The 13,035-nt window shown below is 42.8% G+C and overlaps 2 protein-coding genes across 12 annotated transcripts in view; both read left to right on the forward strand.

Annotated features, from left to right (window-relative positions):
* LOC138392916 (protocadherin gamma-C4) overlaps nucleotides 1–13,035 on the forward strand; it is a 141,357-nt gene that overhangs the window by 82,456 nt on the left and 45,866 nt on the right. Inside the window, exon 1 of one of the 11 annotated variants that reach the window (XM_069483781.1) lies at nucleotides 5,339–8,011. The exons of the other annotated variants lie outside the window; for them this stretch is intronic. Within the exon in view, the coding sequence (XP_069339882.1) occupies nucleotides 5,588–8,011 (2,424 nt within the window). The 5' untranslated portion in view covers nucleotides 5,339–5,587. Of the gene's footprint in view, nucleotides 1–5,338; nucleotides 8,012–13,035 lie in introns of those variants that run through there. 11 annotated transcript variants of the gene reach the window in all.
* Nucleotides 1,355–5,532, forward strand: LOC138393263 (protocadherin gamma-B1-like). The gene is made up of 2 exons (XM_069484450.1): nucleotides 1,355–3,769; nucleotides 5,518–5,532. The coding sequence occupies exons 1-2, from the start codon at nucleotides 1,355–1,357 to the stop codon at nucleotides 5,530–5,532; spliced, it is 2,430 nt and encodes an 809-aa protein (XP_069340551.1).

Raw genomic sequence — 13,035 nt, forward strand, 5'->3', positions numbered from 1 at the left:
TTAACCCAAATTACTTGCATATTTATGCTCCTTTTCAAGTTTGTTTCTCATTTAGGGATTGACTGTAATGTAATTAACTGTAAACTGAATATCTATAATAGTACTTGGGCAAAAAGAATTTCATTTGCAGTAAAGGGGAGTCTTCCAACAGATGCCTAAATTTTTCTTGAAGTCGAGAAAAATGTTAAGTGTTTTGAGCACCTAAGGATAGGATTTGTGCTTATGGAATTCCAGACTGAGAAAAAAGATTTAAGGCATTATACTTGAACTGGAATTAGGTGAATAAAAAGGATACGAGGTATTTGGCTGGGGGAGGGAGATAGTTCTATATTTTTAAACAGTCTAAACTTATTAGGAGCTCTCAACCAGGATCTTGGAGAACAAAAAGAAAGGGTTGGCTTTGAAACTTGATATTAAGAAGGTTATTTTGATTCAGAGGTAGTGATAAAGTTCTGTTAAGTTGCAATCTATAGTCCAGTTAAATAGAGGATAAAAATAAAATACTCTCAACATTTCATGTCATTAAATTCCTGTGGCAACCTACTAGGCTGTACCTTTATATTCTCTTTACGATGACAATGTAAAACATTTAATAATCCTTTTCATGAATCTCTATTATAAGTAACGAGGAAGATTTTTATAGTATTGGCTACCTTTATTCTGAGCATGCCCTATATAGCTTTGAGTGTTCCTTCAGTTTCCTCTGATGAAAGGAGGGGGAAAATTATCCGCACATCAGGTTGAAGATAATACTGGGCATAATTTCGTGGCTGTCAAAATTTTTCTTGGTGGGGCTATTTTCCCACGTGGTCTTTGTTCTACATCTGGAGAGAAGACTTCGCCTGGTTCTTCAATATTTACATTGCCTCTGATTTTAAAAGGACAAATTTTTAAATTTCTTAGTGGGTTGATGGCTCTTCTATAGGATCCCATCCCTAAGGAATCTTCTTAGGTAGTAAACACTAGAAAATAAACACATCCAAAACTCATGAAGTGGCCAATTCCCTGTACACTAGTCCAACATATCTGTGGGAATACTGAATCCTGTTGAATTTGCAAAGGCTTCTGACTGCAGTTTTCTAAATCGACTCAGAGCGCCGCTGTTGGCCAATGAGCTGCAAGAGCTGGAGCCCGCGATCTACTCCCGGTGATATTCTGCGCAGTCACAGAAGCAAGTCAGAAAGAAGAGTGGCTGGGACCCAGGCTTTCTGCTCGGCAAATCTGATTCTGTACGGATGGGGACGCCCTCAAACCGGGAGCATTGAGTCTTCTGCGCGTGAAAGTAAATATTTTTAAAGTAATTTGTGAAGCCTTTTTCTTTTAACGCCGGAGGCTGCAGCAACGCAAGTGAAGGATGGGAAACAGAGCGAAGCAGAGGAGCAGGACCCGGCGGCAAGTACTCTTTCCCTTCCTGCTGCCTTTGTTCTGCGGGGCTCTCTCGGAGCAGATCCGGTACTCTATTCCCGAAGAAATGGCCAGGGGCTCAGTGGTGGGGAATCTCGCTGAGGACCTGGGGCTGCATGTTCGCGATTTATTGACCCGCAACCTCAGAGTTAGTGCAGATAAACAATACTTTACCGTGAACATGGAGAATGGGAACATACTTGTGAGTGACAGAATTGATCGGGAGTCGCTTTGTCTACAAAATCCTCTGTGCATCGTACCGTTAGAGATTGTAGCAGAGAATCCTCTAAATGTTTTTCACATAAACGTGATGATAGAAGATATAAATGATAATCCACCTCATTTCCCCCAAAATAGCATTGTTTTACAAATCAATGAATTTGCACTTCCAGGCACTCGGTTTGGCCTGGAATCTGCTATAGATGCAGATGTAGGGCCTCACTCTGTCCAGAGTTACCAACTCAGCTCTAATGAGCATTTCTCTCTGATGATGAAGGGCAAGACTGAAGGCAAGAATGCCCCAGAATTAGTGTTGAGGAAGCCCCTGGACCGGGAACAACAGAGCTCCCATCTCCTTGTCCTGACAGCGGTGGACGGGGGCGACCCGGTCCTAACTGGCACTGCTTCAATTCAAATAAAGGTCACTGACGCCAACGATAATGCCCCGGTGTTCAGCCAGGATATGTACAAAGTCAGCCTTAGAGAGAACTTGCCCCCAGGCACCTCTTTGCTAAAGGTGACAGCCACCGACCAGGACGAAGGTGTCAATGCAGAAATAACCTACTCATTCAAATCGCTAGGAGATGATATTGGAAATATTTTTATGCTAGACCATCAAAACGGGGAAATTAAATCCAAAGACTCTATAGATTTCGAAACCAGTAAAAGTTATACCATAAACATAGAAGCCAAGGATGGTGGAGGCATGACCAGCGAATGTAAAATTATACTAGAAATTCTAGACGAGAATGACAACACCCCAGATGTGGTTTTTACTTCCGTGACCAGTTCCATAACCGAGGACGCAGAACCTGGAACTGTGATCGCTCTGTTCAAAACACATGATAAAGATTCGGGAGAAAATGGGGAGGTCACATGCGTCATAAAAGAAAAAGTTCCGTTTAGAATTGAGTCTTCCTCCAATAATTACTACAAGCTTGTAACAGATGGGGCCCTGGACCGGGAGCAGACTGCAGAGTACAATGTCACCATCACTGCCACAGATAGGGGCAAACCGCCTCTTTCTTCCAGTACTAGCGTCACCCTACTCATTGGAGATGTTAATGACAACGCTCCGGTTTTCCACCAGGAGTCCTACGTGGTGCATCTGGCCGAGAACAATCTTCCTGGAGTCTCCATCGCTCAAGTTAGTGCCTATGACCCTGACTTGGGGTCCAATGGCTGCGTCTTCTACTCGATTGTGGCCAGTGACCTGGAGACGCGGGAGCTAACGTCTTACGTGTCCGTGAACGGGCAGAGCGGAGTGGTGTTCGCGCAGCGCGCCTTCGACCACGAGGAGTTGCGCGCCTTTGAGCTGACGCTGCAGGCCCGTGACCAGGGCTCGCCCGCGCTCAGCGCCAACGTGAGCCTGCGCGTGTTGGTGGGCGACCGCAACGACAACGCACCGCGGGTGCTGTACCCGGCTCTGGGGCCAGATGGCTCAGCGCTCTTTGATATGGTGCCGCGCGCAGCGGAGCCCGGCTATCTGGTCACCAAGGTGGTGGCGGTGGACGCCGACTCAGGACACAACGCCTGGCTGTCCTACCACGTGCTGCAGGCCAGCGAGCCCGGGCTCTTCAACCTGGGGCTACGCACGGGTGAGGTGCGCACGGCGCGTGCCCTGGGAGACAGGGACTCGGCCCGACAGCGCCTGCTGGTAGCTGTGCGTGATGGTGGACAGCCGCCCCTGTCTGCCACTGCCACGCTGCACCTGGTCTTCGCGGACAGCCTGCAGGAAGTGCTGCCAGACCTCAGTGATGATCCTGTGCCCTCTGATCCCCAGTCTGAGCTGCAGTTTTACTTGGTGGTGGCTTTGGCCTTGATCTCTGTGCTCTTTCTCCTCGCAGTGATTCTGGCAATCGCCCTGCGCCTGCGTCGTTCCTCCAGCCCCGCCTCCTGGGATTGCTTTCAGCTTGGTCTCTGTTCTAAGACTAGACCAGGGGTTTCTCCCAACTACAATGAAGGAACTTTGCCTTATTCCTACAATCTGTACGTTGCTTCTGATTCTCAAAATACAAAGTTTAATTTTCTCACCATGACGCCAGAAATGGTTCCTCCACAAGACTTTTCTAATGAAGCTTCTTTGGTAGTGAGTTTCACTGAAGAGAATAACAAGATAAGCTCTGACTCTGTTGCTTCTACTCACGTGAGTTTCAATGAATGTGTTTCATTTGCAAATAGGTTTGGTTTAATTTTCAAACCAATATTTTGGCAAGAAAATTTTAAACATATCTACTATTGCTTCAGGTTTGTTTGCGTTTGCCCACTCAATATTTTCTGTTCCTATCTGTGTGGACTAGTAACTTCATTATTAGGGTTTGAGTATTTTGAGATACTTTTTATACACACACACACAACTACTGTAAGAAGTGGGTATTACAATACTGCTGTCATTCAAACATTTTTAATTGGCATATATATTTTTTCCTTTCTGTGAGTGTTTCTTGGGACGTTAATATCTTAAGTATATAAAGGTGTTTTTTTTTTACTGTATTAACTATAAATTGAGAGGAAATTTGTGAAGAAAGAGAAAGGGATAGGGTTTCCATATGTTGCCCAGGCTGGACTTGAACTCCCTGGCTCAAGCGATCCTCCTGCCTCAGCCTCAGGAGTAGCTGAGAGTACAGGAGCCTGCCAAAATGCTCACCTGGGGAAGGCTTAAAGAAAAAAAAAGAAAGAAAGAACATGGTAATGAGTTGATGATAATGTTCTGGTACATTCACTAGTGATTCTTGGAATCCCTTTGATTCCAATCTCTTTGAGCAAGCTCAATTTTATGTCTAATCTTTTCTCATAGCTACATGTAGATTTCCTCCCAATTTTAAATATATTATTTATGCCTATCAAATGTGTTTACCCTCAGAATATAAATATTTATACTCATGAAAGTGCAGTAGCCAGCTATTTCTTAGGGAGAATTTTTTCCTATGTTTTGATGGGCTTGCCAGGTATTGTCAAAGGTATTGCCAGTAATTCTCAGTAATTGGAATTAGGTCAGTTACCTGGGAAAAGATAAGTTTAAAATATTCTTTGGATTACCTAATTTTATTTTACTAAGTTTTCCTCAACACTAAACAGTTTTTGAAATATAATGTAGTAATAGAATTGTGGGGTACTACCATTATTTCCAGTCAATGCAAGTTGGAATGCTTCCATTATAGTCCTAAAATTTTAATGTTTCTTCTTCACTTGAATTTTGATTCTGATAATGTGTATAATCACATTTCCCATTTTCAGTTTTCCATATTATCATGAAAATTTGATTTTTAAGTGTTAAGTGTCAACAATCTGGTAAATTCAACCAGGCAAATTCAAGAAATCTATTGAAAACTGTTTATCCTAAATTATAGCTTTCAGAAAGTTTATTCTATTCTATGATTTCTCAAAAAAGGAAACTCCTAGGGAGAAGCCCCCCACAATAGGTATGCATGGGGGGAGAGTGATCTCAAAGCAGATGCAGTAAAATTATAAGGTTAAAATTACCCCTAATAGAAACTTCAAATTTGTTTTAAAGCTCATTAGAAAAATCGGAATACACTGACAGCTCCAGAAAATAATATCAAGAAAGTAGCTCTGTATGAAAAATTTTAGGAAAATAAAAAGAAGCTTACTGAAGTTTGTACTAAAACAAATACTGTGGATTTCCATCCTTTTTTGAAGGACAGTAGGTGGAGCTATTTAAGGTATAAAAACCAAATATCCCTTCCCGGAGTTCAAGATTGTGCAGTAATTGGTTAGGACTCTGAGCGCCGCTGTTCACCAATCGGAGAGAAAAGCAGGGCTCCTGCTCGCCTTTCACGCGCCTGAAGCACAAAGCAGATAGAAATGAACCATCTCTGGGGCCGTGAGGAAACTGAACAGAGGAGCTCTGGCCCCGCCACTGTTCGATTCTAGGGGCTGAAGAGCTGATTCTGACCTCAGTGGTCAAGGGCAGAATTGGAAATAATCTTGAAGAAAAGTGACAATGATTCCTCCGCGACTGCATCAAGATTGCAAAGGGCTGGTCCTGCTGGGAGTCGTCTTGGGGATCCTGTGGGAAACCGGATGCACCCAGTTACACTATTCAGTTCCTGAGGAGCTGGAGAAAGGCTCTAAGGTGGGCAACATCTCCAAGGACCTGGGGCTGGAGCCCCGGGAGCTGGCGGAACGTGGAGTCCGCATCGTCTCCAGAGGTAGGACTCAACTCTTCGCTCTGAACCCGCGAAGCGGCAGCTTGGTTACAGCGGGCAGGATAGACCGGGAGGAGCTCTGTATGGGGGCCATCAAGTGTCAATTAAATCTAGAGATTCTGATGGAAGATAAAGTGAAAATATACGGGGTGGAAGTGGAAGTAAGGGACATTAACGATAACGCGCCCTACTTCCGTGAAAGTGAATTAGAAATCAAAATAAATGAAAACGCAGCCACTGGGATGCGGTTCCCCCTTCCCCATGCTTGGGATCCGGATATCGGGAAGAACGCTCTCCAGAGCTACGAACTCAGCCCGAATACTCACTTCTCCCTGGACGTGCAAAATGGAGCGGATGGCATTAAGTATCCAGAATTGGTGCTGGAGCGCGCCCTGGACCGCGAAGAGAAGGCCGCTCACCACCTGGTCGTCACGGCCTCCGACGGCGGCGACCCTGTTCGCACAGGCACCTCGCGCATCCGCGTGACCGTCCTCGATGCGAACGACAACGCACCAGCGTTTGCTCAGTCCGAGTACCGCGTGAGCGTTCCGGAGAATGTAGCTGTGGGCACTCAGCTGCTTCTGGTAAACGCCACGGACCCTGACGAAGGAGCCAATGCGGAAGTGATGTATTCCTTCCGGTATGTGGACGACAAGGCGGCCCAAGTTTTCAAGCTAGATAGTAATTTAGGGACAATCTCAACAATAGGGGAGTTGAACCATGAGGAGTCAGGATTCTACGAGATGGAAGTGCAAGCAATGGATAACGCAGGATATTCTGCACGAGCCAAAGTCCTCATCACTGTTCTGGACGTGAATGACAACGCCCCTGAGGTAGTTGTCACCTCCCTCACTAGCTCTGTTCTCGAAAACTCTCCCAGAGGGACATTAATTGCCCTTTTAAATGTAAATGATCAAGATTCTGGGGAAAATGGAAAGGTGATCTGTTCCATTCAAGGAAATCTTCCCTTTAAATTGGAAAAATCTTACGGAAATTACTACAGTTTGGTAACAGACAGAATCTTAGACCGGGAACAGGTTCCTAGCTACAACATCACGGTGACTGCCACTGACCAGGGAACCCCGCCCCTGTCCACGGAAGCTCACATCACACTGAATGTAGCAGACACCAACGACAACCCTCCCGTCTTCCCTCAGGCTTCCTATTCCGTTTATATCCCAGAGAACAACCCCAGGGGAGCCTCTCTTGTCTCCGTGACCGCCCACGACCCCGACTGTGAGGAGAACGCCCAAGTTACTTATTCCCTGGCCGAGAACACCCTCCAGGGGGCGCCTGTGTCCTCCTATGTCTCCATCAACTCGGACACCGGCGTCCTGTACGCGTTGCACTCCTTCGACTATGAGCATTTCCGAGACCTGCAGTTGCAAGTAATTGCGCGTGACAGCGGAGACCCGCCCCTCAGCAGTAACGTGTCATTGAGCCTGTTCGTGCTGGACCAGAACGACAATGCGCCCGAGATCCTGTACCCTGCCCTCCCCACCGACGGCTCCACTGGTGTGGAGCTGGCACCCCGCTCCGCAGAGCCCGGCTACCTGGTAACCAAGGTGGTCGCTGTGGACAGAGACTCAGGCCAGAACGCCTGGCTGTCCTACCGCCTGTTCAAGGCCAGCGAGCCTGGGCTCTTCGCAGTGGGGCTGCACACAGGCGAGGTGCGCACGGCGCGGGCCCTGCTGGACAGAGATGCGCTCAAGCAGAGCCTCGTGGTGGCCGTCCAAGACCATGGCCAGCCTCCTCTCTCGGCCACTGTCACTCTCACCGTGGCTGTGGCAGACAGTATACCCGATGTCCTGGCGGATCTCGGCAGCCTGGAGTCTCCCGCCGACTCCGAAACCTCAGGCCTCACGCTCTATCTCGTGGTGGCGGTGGCTGCAGTCTCTTGCGTTTTTCTGGCCTTTGTGATCCTGCTGCTGGCGTTCAGGCTGCGGCGCTGGCACTCGTCGCGCCTACTCCAGGCTTCAGGGGACGGATTGGCGGGCGTGCCCACGTCACACTTTGTGGGCGTGGACGGGGTGCGGGCTTTTCTGCAGACCTATTCCCATGAGGTCTCCCTCACCGCGGATTCGCGGAAAAGTCAGCTGATCTTCCCCCAGCCCAACTACGCGGACACGCTCATCAGCCAGGAGAGCTGTGAGAAAAGCGAGCCTCTTTTGCTGTCAGGTGATTCAGTATTTTCTAAAGACAATCATGCATTTATTCAGGTGAGTCCTTATCGAATAGTCTTCTCTGAGCTTGGAGGAAAAGATCCCTTAGTATAGATAATTTGTGTATATCTAGAATTTATAAAGCAGACATCAATAAATTTACATATATGTGGCAGACACCAACAGCCCAGTCACCTTCCCTCATGTCTTATTTATAACAATTTATTTATTATTATGTATATTTCTATAAAATAGGTATATATTCATAAACAATTTATAAAGTACTTTGTTAATATTGTACATCATTTTCTAGTTTAATTTATCAGCTATAATACTGTTTCCTGCTTTTAATTTTTTGTCTCATTGACCATGCAGCAGTTTTGTGTAGAGCATCTGATGCCAATTTATCTGTTTATCTAGAGGGGAGAAATCTAATTAAATCGTACATACAAGTGAAAATTTTAGTAAGCCTTTATAAATAATGTGGCTTTTAACTACTTGAGATTGCTAGCAAATTCATAAGGTACCTTCATTTAGTCTCTTTTAAAGTGCAGTAATTCTTTTGAGCCATTGGGGATATATCTGTTTATATTTTCTCAGTGTCCTAAGTCATTTCATAGTTTTAAATCATCCATGAACTTCCAAATATGGTGAGTTTATTTCTTACACATTTAAAACTTTCTCACTGAAATATACAATATACTGTATGTTTTATCATGAGGAAAAATTATAAAGATTTTTTATTTTCACTTCTATTGTGCATTTCAGGAATACAATATCTATATATGTTTCCAAGTTAGACATTTCTTTTGCTCACTTTACCTGTACTGATGATATTAATGACTTTGTGGAATACTCAGAATTAACAAAATGTGTTTTCAGTGCTTTTTCGGTACTGTGGCAAATTTGTAGTAATTCCCTCTGCTTTCTATATGGAATTCTCCATAACTTTTACAAATATGAGAAAATTTCTAGAAAGTGCACAGATTCTAAGTGTTTCCTGAGAACCTTATGCATACTGTAGAGTGTTTAACAGAAACTGACTGCTAAAGAGTTTACTCTTGGAAAAGCATTGCCTAATTGCTTTTGGTGAATTCTTTAAAGATGTAGGGACCATAACGTCCAAATTAGTTTTTCTTTCTTCTTTATTTGTTGCCTATCTACTTTCAAAAATACAGTATTTAAAACCCAAGCTAATAAAAGAGAATGATAGATAATCCATTGCTCTAAAATGAGGCAGTTACTGCTTCTGAGATCGGTTGTCACTTTATGCTGCTCAACAACCAAAACAAAACAAAAAAAAAAAAAAAAGGAAAAGTAGCTTGTGTGGTTCTACTTGTGTGCTATTTTTAAAAGGACGTATTTGAGTTTATCTCAAAATACAAAATTTGGAGCCAGGCATAGTGTGCTTGTCGTCCCACTATTTAGGGAGGCTGAGGCAGGAAGGTCACCTGAGCAACATAGTGAGACCTCGTCTCTTAAAAAAAATAAAAACTTTGTGTTTACATTAAATTTTAAATAGAATCTAATAAGTAGAGTGTTCTGTAAGTAATATTGAGAGAAATAGAGGACAATGCATACCCTTCCCCATTGTCTTATAGAAACTATCACAATATGTTTGTCACATGACCAGTTCTCTCATGGTATGGTGGCCAATTCAAAATGAAAGACATCATAGGAAAACAGAAATTATTTGGGAGGCTAAGCTCATATGGTCTTATTACGCTGATCTCTGTTCACCTAACTTGATTTGGGGACAAGTCATTGAGAGCTAGGACATGAATAGTCATAACCCTCAGACTGTATTTAAAATATCAGTGATCTCAATGGTACTTCCAGTTTAAGCTGAATAGTCTTCATTAAATTGTTGTTGAATGAATGAATAAACAAATAAATGTGCTCTGGGGATTACTGACACCAATATTCTGAGTTTTCAGATATATCATAGAAGGATAGTAGCTTTGTAATTAGGTAACTGTCATATAATCTGTGTATATAATCTCTTTGAGCTTCAGCAAAATAGGACTAATCATATCTAATTTGAAAGATTGTGGTGAGGACTTAAGGATAACATATAAATCATCTGGTTCATAACATGTAATTAATCAACAGTAGCCATTTTTATGGTTGACAAAAAAAGGATTCATATTTTCAATGCCATCATACTTGGCATTTTGTTGGGAAAAGTAATAATGATTTGTGTGCTTCTCCTGGTGATACAATAGGATGACCTGTGGGTGGAAACAAAACTATTCTAAAATTTTGGTGAAAGCTAATTCAAAAATTTTAAGTGCCTAGGCACATTCTTGATTGAAAAGTCAAAATTTTAGGCCATAAAGATGGGGGTAAGATTGTTTTATATGAGAAAATTTTGTGAATGTTAGTTTTCTCTGTTTGAACCATTGTGTTGTCTAAAAAAGGGTCCTATGAACCTTGTTTTAAAGGAGCACTTTACTCCAATGGGATCTTGGGCTATTTAACTGGGATTATGAAAACCTGAAGGTTGGAGTTATTAGGTTTTGTCCATATGAGAATTGAAGCTAATGGCTTAGCTTGAGAATATTTAGGATATTTATTGATAATTTAGGATTGTTAATTAAGATATTTGTTGATCATTTCCTGATAGTAGCTGGCCAATGCGTTTGGGAATGTTTACATTTCTTCTAGTTCTGGTAGTAAAATTATGTCAGGGTATTTGCTTGTTTTCTTTATGTGTTATGTCAGGTGAGCATGCATTCATTTAATTTAATAAGTTAAAGTGTTCAGTTATAACTTAAATGCTTTATAGCACCTAAAATTGTAAAGCAAGCTGTCAGCAGACATTCTTCTACCACTTTCATTCCAGAAGAGGTATGATGCTTTTTAGAGTATCAATAGCCTAGGAACCTTGCTGAGACTATACAACTCACAGATCATTTTTTCAGTGAATTAGAAGGTTAACAATAAATGAGTGGATTGTATCACAATTTTCTCAGTGACATGTAACAGAGTATAGCTGTGATCATGAATTAACAGTTCTGGAGGAAATCTAGTTTTTTCTCATATATGACATCAGTTTCAAAAAAGCAAACAGTTGTGAAGGGGTGTTGATTAAACTGATGAGACTAAATTTCAGGAAAGGAAATCTAATGTTATACTTTGGGTTCACTTTTAGGAAACCATGCTTAATGGAAAGCTACCAATAACAGAGCATACTGTTTAAGATTCATTCTTAAAATACTGATGGTAAAAGGCAGCCTATGGCAAAGTTAACTGGGAAAAATGGTTTTATAGAGGATGAAGCTTCTGGATACCACATGGGAAGAACTCTGGTCCAGGAATATGGAAAAAAATTGTCATTGGACAGATATAGAGTCAGACAAAATAATTTATTTGTGTGCAAAAGAGGTTGGTACTGCCAGAATTTCTCTTAGACAAGTCATACAAAGATCCACTATGTGTAATATCATTAAGGATAGGCATAATTTCTTAGTTCATAGTTAACTTTCTGAAGCATTTCTCACAGTGGTTTGCACACCTTCTAAGTATTCAATAAAATGCTTGAGTTTAATGATTAGAAAGTGGTCTCCTGGGGAAAAAAAAGAATCATAGTCAAAAATCAATTATTTTATATGTGCTTTCCCTCTGTATCAAACCCCTAATTTAGGCCAACTGTCTGACCTATCTTACAAAGCTAAGGACCTGAACATTTGTCAAATTTTGAAAATAGATCCTTCAATCCATAAGATTTCCACATTGTGGAAACTTCCACATTAGAAACTAATTTCTAATTTCCACATTAGAAACTTCCTACATATTTTCAGCTGAAGATTAAGCCAACAGTTCATCTTGAAACTGTGTTACATGGAAAAAGTAAAGCATGGAGGGTGGGTTCGGTGGAAGTAGATAGAGATTCTTAGCCTAAAACTACTCAAACATCAAGACGAAATAAAAAGAAGTCATCACTTTGATTTCGTGTGCTGAAGTCACTGAGGTTATAAATTCCCAGGAATATTTAATTGCGTGAGCAAGACTGACTACCACCTTTCAGCTTGCAAATTCCAGGGAGAAACATCTTTCTCTTTGCTCTCTACTTCCCAGCAGTCACACTCTGATTTCTTCAGGCTGCAGTTCTAGAGTAGGGACTCAGAGCGCCGCTGTTGGCCAATGCCGAAACAGAGATAAACCAGCGAGTCCCTTAATGTTCCTGCTTGGTGGCTTTTCTAATCCGATGGCCTGCAAATCCAAGAGCAGACCCACAACATTCCTAGTGTGAATCCTCAACCAGGATCATACAGGTTCACCAGCAATGAGCTCTGCTCCTTCTTGGCTGGAGACTCCATAATCCAAACATAGTATGAAAAGGGCATTCTCTGGGCTGGAGCAGCAGCAACACAAACTGTGAAAGAGATGGGGAATAGCGCTGGACTGATGGTCTGGGCCAAGGCAAGTACTGCTTCCCTTCCTGCTGTTTTTGTCCTGCTGGGCGTTCTCTGAGCGGATCCATTATTCAATCCCTGAGGAGCTGGCCAAGGGTTTGGTGGTGGGAAACCTTGCCAAGGATCTGGGGCTCGGTGTCCAGAACTTACCTGCTCTGCTCAGAAGCCGCAGGTTAATGCTGAAAAAGAATACTTACCCTGAGTGAAGAAAGCAGAGACTGACTTGTGAGTGACCGGATGGATAAGGAGCAGATATACCCCCAAAATATAGTTTGTACCATATGCTTAGGAACCTTAGTTGAAAATCCTTTAAATGTTTTTCACATTAATATAGAGATTCAAGATGTGAATAGTAATGTCCCATTGTACCACAGGAATGTTATTAAGTTAAACATCTCTTAGTTGACTCAGCTTGGAGCAAGATCTGCAATAGAATCTGCAAAAGATTCAGATGTTGTAAGCAATTCCTTACAAAACTATCACCTTAGCAGCAAGCCTGTATTTGTCTTCGAAATGTAGGAGGTGAACAGTGGAAAGAAATACGTTGAACTTGGGATAGAGTAGCCACTAGATCCAGAAAAGCAGAACTCTCATGGCTTCACGCTAACAGCCTTAGACAGCCCCCACTTGATCCTGTTGGTCTAAGACAACGCCAACCACCGC

The sequence above is a fragment of the Eulemur rufifrons genome, chromosome 10 (genome assembly GCF_041146395.1).
Source record: "Eulemur rufifrons isolate Redbay chromosome 10, OSU_ERuf_1, whole genome shotgun sequence".
Lineage (NCBI taxonomy): Eukaryota > Metazoa > Chordata > Mammalia > Primates > Lemuridae > Eulemur > Eulemur rufifrons.